General features: G+C 40.2%; 1 protein-coding gene across 5 annotated transcripts in view; it reads left to right on the top strand.

Annotated features, from left to right (window-relative positions):
* Positions 1–12,436, top strand: part of LOC109634895 (urea transporter 2) — a 28,522-nt gene that overhangs the window by 854 nt on the left and 15,232 nt on the right. Inside the window, exons 2-6 of one of the 5 annotated variants that reach the window (XM_069518746.1) lie at positions 2,751–2,809; positions 5,409–5,527; positions 6,784–6,871; positions 11,445–11,582; positions 11,989–12,178. In XM_069518746.1, the coding sequence (XP_069374847.1) occupies positions 11,456–11,582; positions 11,989–12,178 (317 nt within the window). In that variant the 5' untranslated portion in view covers positions 2,751–2,809; positions 5,409–5,527; positions 6,784–6,871; positions 11,445–11,455. Of the gene's footprint in view, positions 1–2,750; positions 2,810–5,408; positions 5,528–6,783; positions 6,872–11,402; positions 11,583–11,988; positions 12,179–12,436 lie in introns of all 5 variants that reach the window. The other 4 variants (XM_069518745.1, XM_069518744.1, XM_020095701.2 and 1 more) reach the window with 4 other exon arrangements.

Here is a 12,436-nt window from a genome sequence, read left to right as displayed (position 1 = left end):
ATAGCTAATCATTTGCCAGGGAATATTTGTAGCGCTGTTGGTCTATGGCAGTCAAAGAGAAGAGTCGCAGGGACATGAAGTGTAAAGCTACCATCACCAATAATGACTCAAGCGAAGACATTCAGAGTTTGTAGATCTTGTGCATTGTAAAGTTAGCAAACAGCCTATTGTGCTAGCCTGCTAGCATAGTTAACGTAGCAGGCCAGTTTTAAGTTAAAAATAATTTAATTAGACTACTACTACTAAAATTCATGTCGGTGCTGAAAACGTTATGTCTTGTATTAAAATCCACCTGGTTATTCTTTCTCTCATTGTGTTTTATATGGTTTTAATGTTTATATGCATGTTTCTGTCATTATTTTTACTTTTTCTTGACTTTCTTACATAGTTTTCTCTTATTAATAGTCCTGGTGTGCATTAGTCTCTGAATCTGAATGTTTAAATGTATTTTAATATAACTACAAAACTTTAAGGTAACATAATGAATCTTACGTTTATTCAGTCACCCTTAAAGCACTTTGAATAACATCTGATTAGTTTGAAAGGTGTTTTATAAAGTTTGATTGCTAATGTTTCATACTTTGAAAAGTTCATTGTTTTTGTCATTTCAGTTGTCAGTGTTTACCAGCTTGCATCATTATAGCAGCATTTTCAGATATATGGATTTGCAGCACCTCTCACTTTTCAGTTTAATCTTTAACATGCTTTGGACGGCTCAGTTACATGTGCACTTATATCAGGCGACAATTGGGTCTTACTCTTTTCTAATGAACTTGCAGCCCCAGGTCTGTCTGAGCTGTAGCATATTATATTTTACTAATCACACCTGAAGCTTGAAGCACAATAGTCGTGTGCAGAGGGAATGAGAAAGGAGGGGAAAGTTTTAATAGTGAGACAGGGGAGGAGGTGAGGGGGAAGTCGATAGATGGCTGGAGGGAGGAGGTGAGACAAGTGTCAGACAGACTGATAGGAGTGGAGGGAGGTGGTTGAGAGGAATGACACATAGTGCCATGCTGAGATATGAAATAGATGATTGAGAGGGGACTGAATAGAGAAAGATGAGCGAGGGAAAAGTTAGTGTAGGGCTCGGTGAGATGAGTCAGCGAATAGCTAATGTATGTGGGTTTGCAAACAGCCACCTGGTATTTGACATTTATTGATAAAGAAATGACAGCAAAAAAAAAGTTGATATCCACTTGTGAGTTAAAATTGCAAACCACCAATACTGTTTTCTTCTATATAATGCCCATTATTGTATTTCCCTGGATGGGATCACACCTCATCACCCCTGATTACTGTGTTCATTTATCTCCTGTTTAAACCATCTGTCTGTGGAGAGATCTGTCCCCAGTGCACTGTGGGATGGAGGGGATGAGTCATTGTGGCAATGACCTTCACTCGGAGACAATTAGACAAGTTTGTAAATGCAAATGTCAGAGTGAGAGCCTCCAGAGTTTCTGTGGACTTTCTCCATCTGGCCCCCTAGTATAAAGTCCCCACAAATTTCAGAGTAGTCGATGTGAGAACAGAATCAGAGAATCTCCTGCTGCTTTGTTAATGTGTGAAAGACAAACCACGGAGAATGTCCAGACCTAATTCTACGGAGGTCAGTCTGAATACAGCTATTGTGTGACTGATCGATACCATTTCAAAACAAATTCAGTGCATGTTCCAAACAACTCTGAACTTTAAATGATGAAACTTTAAAATGACAATAGCAATAAACATCCGTCACACAGAAAACACACAAACTAATTACTTCATTTAAATGGGTACTGAAACCTGCCTATTAGTCAGGTTGTGAGAGCACAGAGAAAAACATTAGTTCAGGGTTGAATCCATTAGAGAGAGAGGCTTGCAGTGCAGTGGTTAATGAGAGCAAAATGTGGCTTTGGGGAGTTTTATTCACTATTTAAGTTATGAGACCGGAACATGTTGCAAACAGAACCTCACTGCACAACATTTAATTTGTCAGTGAGATAACCCCTCAATGGAAGTGCCTCATTAGAATATACCATTAATCTGGAATAGGCAGCCATTGTGCAAGGCTGAAGGTCTGCAGGCTTTCTGCACGCGGTCTCACTGATTAATTGCCCTGCAAGGAGGAACCACTGCCTTTGTTTGGTTGAAATGAAAATCTGCACATTCTGGCCAAGTCAGCGCCCCAATGTTGGCCACACCTTCTACACAACCTCACATATTCTTGAATCATCTTCACCTTAGATAGATAATGTATGTCTAGCTGAAATTTTCCAGAGGGGCTATATGTGAGAATGTAAGCATCTGATCCAGTTGCTTCAAACGTTTACCAAAACTTTTCCTGCTAGAACTGCTAGTAAAATGTGCGGAAAATGCCCAAATTAGCCCCTCGTGTGAATACAGCAAGAAAATATATTAAGAATTCTTCATATGTTATAGGTAAACTTTGGAAAGGTCTACAAATGTTCTGGACATTTCTGAAGTTCATGTCAGAAAAGGCTTCAGGAAAAGGTCTGGGGTGTTGTTAATTTGAACCGCTGTACAAATGTAAACAAACGAGCAGCCACTTCAAGTGGACACCTATTGCAGCATTTGCTATTAGAAATCTAAACCTTTGTGACAAAAGTTGAACATTTATTTGTTCAGCAGCATACACAATTATGCAATCATAATTTGGTTTTGTTCATATCCATAACATTCAACATTGTCACTTTTTAAGTTAAAGCTGTAGTCTATGCTGTCTAACATGTCTCTACCATCTGTTATTGCAGACTTGTCTGGACCAACCACAACCACTGGACTCAACCATGGACTCACACATCATTTTTCAGTAAGTCTCATGTCTTTTAGTCTTTTAAGGCTGGTCTTTTAGTTTTTGGGTTAACCAGTGTCATGTTGAGCTGCTGTGTAGCACTGTCGACATATCATCCATCCAATAGCTTTTCTGCCTGTAATGGCAAATGTTAAAATTGTATATTCCACCCCTCATATACACCATCTGCAGCATTGCAACCAATGACAGATCAAGTAAAGGATCCATATGAGTTACCATAGCAACGGTATGAAGACAAGAGGTGTCTATCATTGAGATGGACGTCTAACGAGTCAAACAAGATCCTTCAGCCACCTGAGGACTGTATGTGTGCTTGTTATTTCGGCTTACGCGCACAAACAAGAGGTGAAAAACAGGTTTGCTGATCTCTTGCTTCGACATCACCTTTGCTGTCATGGCAACAGAGCGCTGTAGTGGCTCTGAGTTAGGAGGGCGGTGGGGAGCCTGAGCTACCAAGGGAGAGGATAACAAAGGGAAGGGGGAGAAGTTGGAAGAGAAGCAGGACGAGTGTCGTGCATGAAGCAGAAGATTGATGGAGCAGAGAAACAGTGGTGGGAAGAAGAGAATGGGGGGGTGGATAGCTTGACCAGCCTGAGTGGTCTCGCTCTGTCAGCCTGGAGAAGAAGGCAGAGGAAAGGGAAAGGAGGCAGCTTGAGATAATGGGCATGAAAGGAAGAGGGTTAGCATGTCTGCACTGATAAGTTCTTGTTTTCAGTGGCAATTCCCAGCGCTGACGACCCATCCCTTGTTTCTAACAATATAGAGTTGGTGTTGATGTCTGACATAAAATGAAAAATATTTGTACAATAGGTGAGATGTACATTTCAAAAAATAGGTGAAATAAAAGTGGTGGGATTAAACTACACAACAGCCAATAATGATAGTGAACTGAATCTTGGGCTCACTTATTTTTTCTGCTTGTGTCTCAGAGAGATAAAGAGGAGGTGTAATTTCACTATCACATCTCAATCTGATAACGGCAAACGCTCAGATGGCAAAATAACCTTCAGAATAAACACATTACCATTAAAAGGCTGCACATTCACCAGCTGCAACATGGGACATATGGAGCATCTGCTGGGTTGATGCAGGTTTAAATGCTGCGACTTGTTATTTAGCATGACAATAATCACATTGCAGGAAAATGAATTATGACAAATGTATAAGTATTTGCTATTGAGAAGCAGGTTTATCAAATCCAAGTTAGAAAGCTGACTAATTTACCATCTGTGGGTCATTCCTACATCAACCACTAACATTTTTATCTGAACCATAGTGTTTCTTCACATTTAATCCGAAGCTCTTTTTCTTGTAAGTCATCTTATCACATGAGTCATATTCATGACCTCTAGATAATGGCTTTTTAAATATGTCATCTTTCTTTAAAGTCATCTGCAGGTGTAATATCACCAAACATTTTGCAGGATTGCGTGCAGATAAATGCACCTGCAGGATTGATTTGGCTTTAATTTAAGTTATTCCACTGCAAATAAGAAGTTTGGCCTTAAGGGTGGTGAAAGAAAGTTTTATAAAATAGAAATGCAAAAGAAAAGTCACATATTTGTGTTAGATTGTGAAGATGCTGATGCCGATTTATCCACAATATTTAAGCTGCAGTCGAGCAGAACTCTCGTTACAGAATATTTACATGTCATCTATCTAATCAATACAGCATCAGCTCAGGTTTCGGATCTGCACATTTTTGAGGAATTTTTGTATATCCTCACACATTACTGTACATGCCACCATTTTCTGTATTATGTATATATAATGTATATTACATTATACATGTACACCACTAAGAAGAGTGCCTGGCTAATTCCACAGATACTCCCTTCTTTCTCTAAGCAGTACACAAGGTCAGGTTATAGATAAAGGACCAACAGTGCATTGTAGTGTCGACACTTGGCGACTTTAATATCTAACTCAGATGCCCCAGACAGAGAGGCACCAACTTCAACTCTTTTACGTATTAAACCAGTATTCAATAGGATGTGAACACCTACATGTAACATAGAGGGTAACAGCAATTCTAGCCATTCATTGATGTGCTGTTGAAATGGGTGAGGCAGGTAGAGGAAGATATATGGGGATGCTGTGGGAGACATCTTCAGACTTGGGGGTGATAATTGCTCATGTTACTCTGAGCGTTTGTATATTGTTCCACTGTCTGGTCTCCTTGATGCATCAAGTCTATATTAAAATCTTCTGCATAAGACATCAGCTGCTGTTCTCCTTTCACCAGCCTCCAGAAAACTTCCATAACACTCATGATTACTTAAATTCCAGTGAGTTATGAGGTGATCATGACTTCATACAGTGAAAGGTTTTACTTTTTATGTTTGGTTGTTTAAAATTAACACTTTATTCTCATAGTTTAGACTTTTTTTGTAAAAATCATAATTTTATAATATGAAATGATATTGTATTGTTTTGTATCTGATTATATGGCACAATACGTTTTTAAAACTGATGAAGAAATATGTATCATCATCCTGGTTGGCCCTGCTCTCGGTTAAAATAGTTGATATACAGATGGGGTTGAATTTCCACTCAGACAGACATTTGTCATCTTCATTGTCTTGTATCTCATCAGAGGGCAGCTTTATGGCTAATGGACTGAGGAGAGGAAGAGGAGGATTAAAACAGCAGCTCAATCTGAACACGTCTGTGTGAGGCTGGTGTGATTTGCTGTGGCTGGTTTTACAGCCCGAGGTGAGAGATGAAGGCAGTGAACAACTTCCTTTTGATCTCTCCTCATACCACCTCTCCCTCACTTCCTGCTTTTCCTCCATCCATCCTCACCCCCCCCCTCCTCCTCTTTCTCATCCACGTGTCTTCGTTTTTAATTTATCCCTTTCATTCAGCCCCTCTCTGTGCAATTCTCAGAACGCATCCTCTCCTCTGCTTCACCACATCATCTTTCAGAGGCAGCCATTATTACCAACTGTGCTCCCCTTACCACATTACTTGTGGTCTGTAGTAGCCTGCTGTGGAGAGTTGTCAGTCACACACACACACACACACACACACACACACACACACACACACACACACACACACACACACACACACACACACACACCCACACACCCACACACCCTTGACCTCTGACCCCAGTCAGTCCTTCATAGTTTGCCACTCAATTCTCTGTCTTCTGTCCCTCCTCAGTCTTTTGTTTTCACAATCTCTGCTCGACTCTGTTGAGGGAAATACAGACGAGGCTGACATTAGAATCTATAACATGTCTCACTTACTGAGGCCCTGCCCCTGCACGGCATGCCAAGTTACCACATAGACGCACATGCACAATGTCTGTTGTCCAGAATGACCTTAATAAAGATACAGAGTACGTAACCAATTATTGCAATCATGTTGAGATACAATGATACTATCTTATACTTCTTTGTCCGAGTCATTTTCTGACCATGTTTAATTCTGTATTCCCGATCACTCATTCTGCGTGTGTGTGCAATGTTGAACAGTTAATACTTAATGTCTACAGTTCAAACAGTAATACACATTTTAATAATAGCATAATGTTTGGTTTTTGCTCGTACCAGTTTAGATATGTGTTGACACACCCCAGCATGTAGCTGGGCCATTGCTCCTGGTTATTTTTTTGTCGGACTGATTTCTTTGGGGTCAAACATCGTGGAGGTCGGATCAGAGAACACTTTAGTTAAAAAGGCTCTCTAGAGCTCACAGGTGTCAGTGGATTAGCAGCTGAAGCACACTGTTGCAGCTGAGTTAGTGTTAAAAAGGCTGTTTGCTTGCACAGTGCTGTTTGTGCTGCTCCTGCATTTGCATAAAATTCAAAGTCAACAAGATTATGCAGTTTCAGCTCAAGCAGCTGAGGCACAAAACGACACCCTCACAGCAAATTCTCTGTGGACAACTCAACTTACGTTTTACTGCCGACTCTTACTTTGACCCCACTAATCCATCTAACTCCACTTCTTGTTCTTCAGTTTTGGCAGAGGAAAACCTGGATTTGAAGAGGTAGTTCTGGGCCAAAACCCCAGAGACAGGGAATACAGGAGCAAACAAGGAAGTCAGGTGAAGAATTATATGAATATTATATTTAAGAGCAGCTCTTGATCGCTGGGGTTAGTGTCAGCTCTTCATTGGGTATGACTTTGTAAAACATTTTTTGTGAAAAGTATATCTGCCTTAATTCGCCTGCTGTGAATTTAATCTGGGGAGTTGATTTGGAACATTTAGTTGATGTTAACTCTGGGGAAGAAACGGTTTCAACTCGAATACTATTAAGTCAAATACAGCCGTTATATCCTTTTCTAATCTTAAAAGGCCATTCCTCCACTGCAGTATAAAACAAGTTGAAAGGAAACAATATAGAATACAAGTTTTCCTATTTGGAAACTACATTCATGTAAAGTAACAGCTCCTTTTTAGGCATCGTTAATAACTTAAAGCAGTACATATTGAGAATGATTATTATTGTTAAACATGGTTCATGCCCATATAAAACACCCAGCTAATCCATGCAGTTTTGTCCAACTGCTGCATCACATCCTGCTGAGGAGCTCGATAGTCTCAGGTGGTGAGTCACCAGCACACAGCAGTCACTCACCACCTCCATGTTGTCTGTTCTCTTTCCCCCTCATGTCGTATATTCATTTGATTGGATTAGGTTCGCTTGTCCTCAATTCCGTACAAGCCAAACAAGGAAACAATTGTGGAGGGAGAAGTATAGAGCGAGAGAGCAGCTTCATTCAAATCCCTCCCCATATTGTACAAAGCAGACTGCATTTACTGTGGCTGTGGATTGTTCTGGGTTTCTACTGTAAGATTAAACAAACACTACGCAGGGAATTATCTTGATTATTGATAAGCAGTTAACTCTGAATATGAAATTGAGATGATTTCTATGTATGTAAGTGGGAGAAACAGAAAGGGGAGACCATATTTGGGACATAGCTGCTTTTATGATGTAAACATTGATGCCTTTAACTCTAAAGTCATTGTAATGATTAATACCAGTGATTTTCCCGAACAATGAGCCCCAAGTAATAACAGAGCTGAACATTTCCTGCATGTCCATAGGTGCTGTATTGCACTGCTTCTAATCAATACTGCCACAGCAGAATTTAAAGCACCTCTGGCTGTCTTGCCTGTAACTGCAGAGTCTAGTGACATGCAGAGGTACAGTATATGTGAGAAATGACAAGGTATGTGGGAAATTGAAGGGTAACTGGAGGCAAGTGTTCTGAAGGAATGGTGAGAAGGTCACACAGGAGACTTGAGTACCACTCATCACCCAGAGGGCTCTCCACTGGAGCTGCATGGATGATCCTTCCATCAGTCGTCCTCCCTCCTCTCCTCTTTTTCTACTCTCCAATGCTTTTCTTAATGGACTGTGAGGATAGAGAGCCCATTGCAATGATGTTCACACTTAGAGAGGTGTGTGTGCGTGTGTGTGCGCGCTCTTGATTATGCTTGACACAAAAATGATGATTTGAAACCCCATGTATAAAAATAGTGGGAAAAACACTTGTGTCCCTAAAAGAGAAGCCAGAGCGTGTTGATCATCCCCTAGTGGCTGGCTGCTGTATAGTTCATAAACCCTACCTGTTAGTGGATGGGACATGGACCAAACTAAGTCAAACTTTTTCACAGATACTTTGTCATTTGAGGTTCTTATCACACTGATGTATGTGCTGCTAAATTTGGTTGTAATTAGTTATTTGATTCCTTGAAAACGGTGTGAAATATCATAATTGATAGCTTAGACTGACTAACGATGGTCAAACATGTATATTTAAGGGACTTTAGCTACCAAGGCTCCATCCTGTGATTGCAGCTGTCCAGAGTCTGGTTTCAAATGCATAAGTATGTGTTTATATCTGGGATATTTAGATAGTGGGAAGAAGTGAAGACTCGTCATCCAGCTTTTTACACAGTTTATGGTCATTGATTATCGTTTGTTGAAGATTTATAGATAGTCTGTTAGATCAGGATTAGGATTGTAAAACAAACAAAGATAAAAGTTGAGATTTATAACCATGAACCTGTTTCTTTTAACTGAAAGTGTGTTTTTTTTTTTAATTTAAAATGTTTTCACTGATCACCCATAGTTTTGATTCCTACTGTGTGAATATCTTCACATTTCAGAGTCAGCTTTTCCTAAAATTTGTTAAATTGTCAAGAAGGTGGAGTATGACTGATCTATAGTGCAGACAGAAAGTATTGGCATAATGAGCTAGGGGGTTGTCTCTGTGCTGTAGAACATTTATATATATATATATATACATATATATAATACTAAAATATGATGGACTTAAGACACCCAAACCCGCTGCTGTGCATTTTTGTGTTGGGTTGAGGATTGATGGCCAGTTTATACATGCTAGTCTGTCTGTTTAACTGCAAAGTTTAATCTGTTTAAGTCATGACTTTTGATATTTCAGTGTTTTGCAAGTTTTTCAGCTGCTGGCCTCGACTCTGAGGTAACTGACTCAATTATCACGTACCATGTTTGTGATATGAGTGTGCACGTCACAGATTTCCTACTACCAGCATGTATTTCACACCGGGAGAGAGGAAAGAGAGTGACAGAAAAAGAGGTAGAAAAAGAACGATGAGAGAAATGTCTATCACTATGGAAACAAGGGGAGATTATTGCTCACACTCTCCTCCTTGAAGATAAAGCAGTAATCCCATATTCTGCCTTATCAGTGTGTTTCATGGGTGCCCCTCTCTCGCATCTCGACTGTCCTCTGTGGAGTTTTACTTATTCACCGTTTACACAGCTATGCAAGGTATTATTAAATGATTAGCCATTTAGTGTTGACTTGTGGGAAATCACTGAAGCTGAGCACCATGGTGTTGAGTCCAGATGGGCTGTAATTGCTGCAGGTCGTTTTGTGATGTGATCACGGCCTCATACTTCATTTGCTTTAGAGATTGGATTTTATTCAGGAAGTTTGGGTAAATGGATATTTTAGTAGCTTTGCAGCGTTTCTGTGAACTGCCTCAATCACTCACATTAGTTTACATTCGTTTTCATTGTTTTTGATTTGCCTGCCTGAGGTTAATAACATAACACTTGCAAATTCTTCTAATCTATGTTGCTTTGTTCTCAGTGGACTTAAATGCGGTAGTAGTGCTATTTCGCAGATTGCTATTTACAATCAGGTAAATGCATTATTAAATTCCTCCAGTGTATCACTAAAGAGAACATAGGAGGGAGCGATGCACTGATACTGCTCGCATGTTGAGATTTTAACCTGTGGGAATGTAGCTACATGTGTTTTTTCTTGCGAGTGTGCAAGTCTTGATGCAAAACAGTTTAACTGACAGTGGTGAAAACTGGATTTTCCCTCTGAGCAAAGTTATATAAGTGGTGTCAGTATGCAGTGACACACAGGTAACACATGCTGTGTACTGCACTCTATGGTTCCACCCTCTAATTGTGTCGTATTTATGCTTCCACTGACCTTCACCCTGCGTAAGAATTAGCCTGGAATGGAACATTAAGACGAGATGAGGAACGAGTCTTTGTGTTTTGCATGAACAAAAGATGAAAAAGTAACAGTTCAACGTTTACCTGCATCTCTTTTTCCAATCACAGCCCAGTTTACACAGTGTGACTGATGGAAGCAGCCAAGGAGCAGTGACAGACAGAGGGAGGTGGATGTGTTTATTGAAGCAAATAAAAGATGAATAGCATGAGAGGGACAGAGGAAGTGAGGGGGGGGGGTCCTTGAATGGCAGAGCAATTTCCACCTGCAAAAACAAGGCTTTTGAACCCCTGCTGCACTGACTCAGAGAGAAAAATGTACTCCCTGTGATGTTATGCGACTGTTGACTTCACTTGCTGCACATTGAGCCTGCTAATGCATGTGCTCCCAACAAAAACACATGTATTTAGAGAAATGCACTGAGCTTTTTATGTGCACACTTCTCCAAAGCCTAATTCTTCTGTTTTCCAAGTGCAAGTGATATTATATGTTATATGGATAATTCAGTGAGTTGTAGATGTCACTGCAAAAATATAAAAATGGTGACTACTGGAGCTATAGTTGCAGATTATCTATGCTCACAAGTAAAAAAACTAAATAGAAAGAAAGAGTTTAACGTAAAATAAGTAGTTCTCTGAAGCTATGGAATCATTTGTGTCGACAATGTTTTCAGAGCAGCAGAGATGGATTATATATTACACCCTTTGGAATAACTTGAGATAACATGACACCTGCTAATTGCTTAACAAATAAAGGAAAGACCTATACCTGTGCTCTTGCAGCAGTAAAAAGTGGTCAAAACACTAAAATGGAAAAACATTGGTTAGGAGAAGTCACAGTGGCACTAACAGAAAACACAAAATGAAGAAACAGAGGAGGAATACACCAATCTGCCTCTTTCTGACCAGTCCTGATGAAAATACGTTGCCCGGTTCAACAGTTAATACATCACCACCCTTAAACCTCACCAGCGGAGGAGAGGAGTGGGGGAAAGGGGACAAGAGATGAATGAAAAGGAAGGGGAGAAAGAAAAGGGAGCAGAACATTCAGGGGAGTGAAGAGAACATGAAGAGCCGACAAAGTGAAGAAAATCTTTGTTTCTGCAGCATTACTTCACTTTGTATAACGTTTACGGCGGTGTGGTGCAGTGGCTCTTGTGATGAGGATGCAAACCAAAACAGTGGGAGAGGAGGCCAGCAGGAGACGTGCCAGCCTCAGCCGCCGTGTGTTGGACATTCTGCTGCTGTGCACTGGGGATATGGAGCACTTGGATGAGAACATGAAGGGTAAAAAAAACCTCCTGCATCCTGAAAGTTTTGCTGTTGAAATATTTATTATGATGTATCTTCATAATGAATAGCATGTCCTTAATAGCGAAAGGTGGTTCAGAAATGCATAATTCATTAAGTCCTTCCATAATATGATTGATGTCAGAACTTTTTGGGAAAAAAAACAAAAATATGCATCAAACTGTTATATTTACAGGAATAGATGATCTCCATTATGATTGAACAGCTCCAACAGAATGCTGTTGCATGTAAAATATCATTAGTAAACTCCATCCTCTTCTTTTGCAAAACCCTGGTTTGGCATCAGGTAAATATTACTGACAATCAAGTTTTGTGCCTTTCATTTAATTTCTTTTAACATAAAAAAATGGTAAAAAACTAAATATGTCCCTCCTGCCCTCAGAAAGGTCATTTGTGCTGCAGCTGGCCGTGTGGGGCCTGAGAGGGGTGGCCAGAGTGATTCTAGCCAACAACCCGCTGAGTGGCGCTCTAATCCTGGCTGCACTGTATTGGGCCTCCCCCTGGCAGGGCCTGCTGGGAACTCTGGGTATACTGGCCTCAACACTAACAGCGGTTATCATGGGACAAGACAGGTGGAGGCACATGGACAACCACACAAACCCTGTAACACAAGACTATAATTTATGACTAATGTTAATTGTGCCCTCTACTTAAAATTCATAAGAATAACAGCTCCATGATGGATAGCCCTGTGTTCACCCACACCCACCAAATAGCAAGTCTTATTTCAGGTCCTGTCCCAATATTTATGCCGCACACATAACCATATGTTAATTTGCAACCTTTTTTAAATCTTTCAAAAATAACTGCAGCTGTACTGGGGCCACTAA

The sequence above is a fragment of the Paralichthys olivaceus genome, chromosome 22 (genome assembly GCF_024713975.1).
Source record: "Paralichthys olivaceus isolate ysfri-2021 chromosome 22, ASM2471397v2, whole genome shotgun sequence".
NCBI lineage: Eukaryota > Metazoa > Chordata > Actinopteri > Pleuronectiformes > Paralichthyidae > Paralichthys > Paralichthys olivaceus.
Note: the sequence above shows the minus strand (reverse complement) of the source record. Positions and strands in the feature narration are given on the sequence as shown.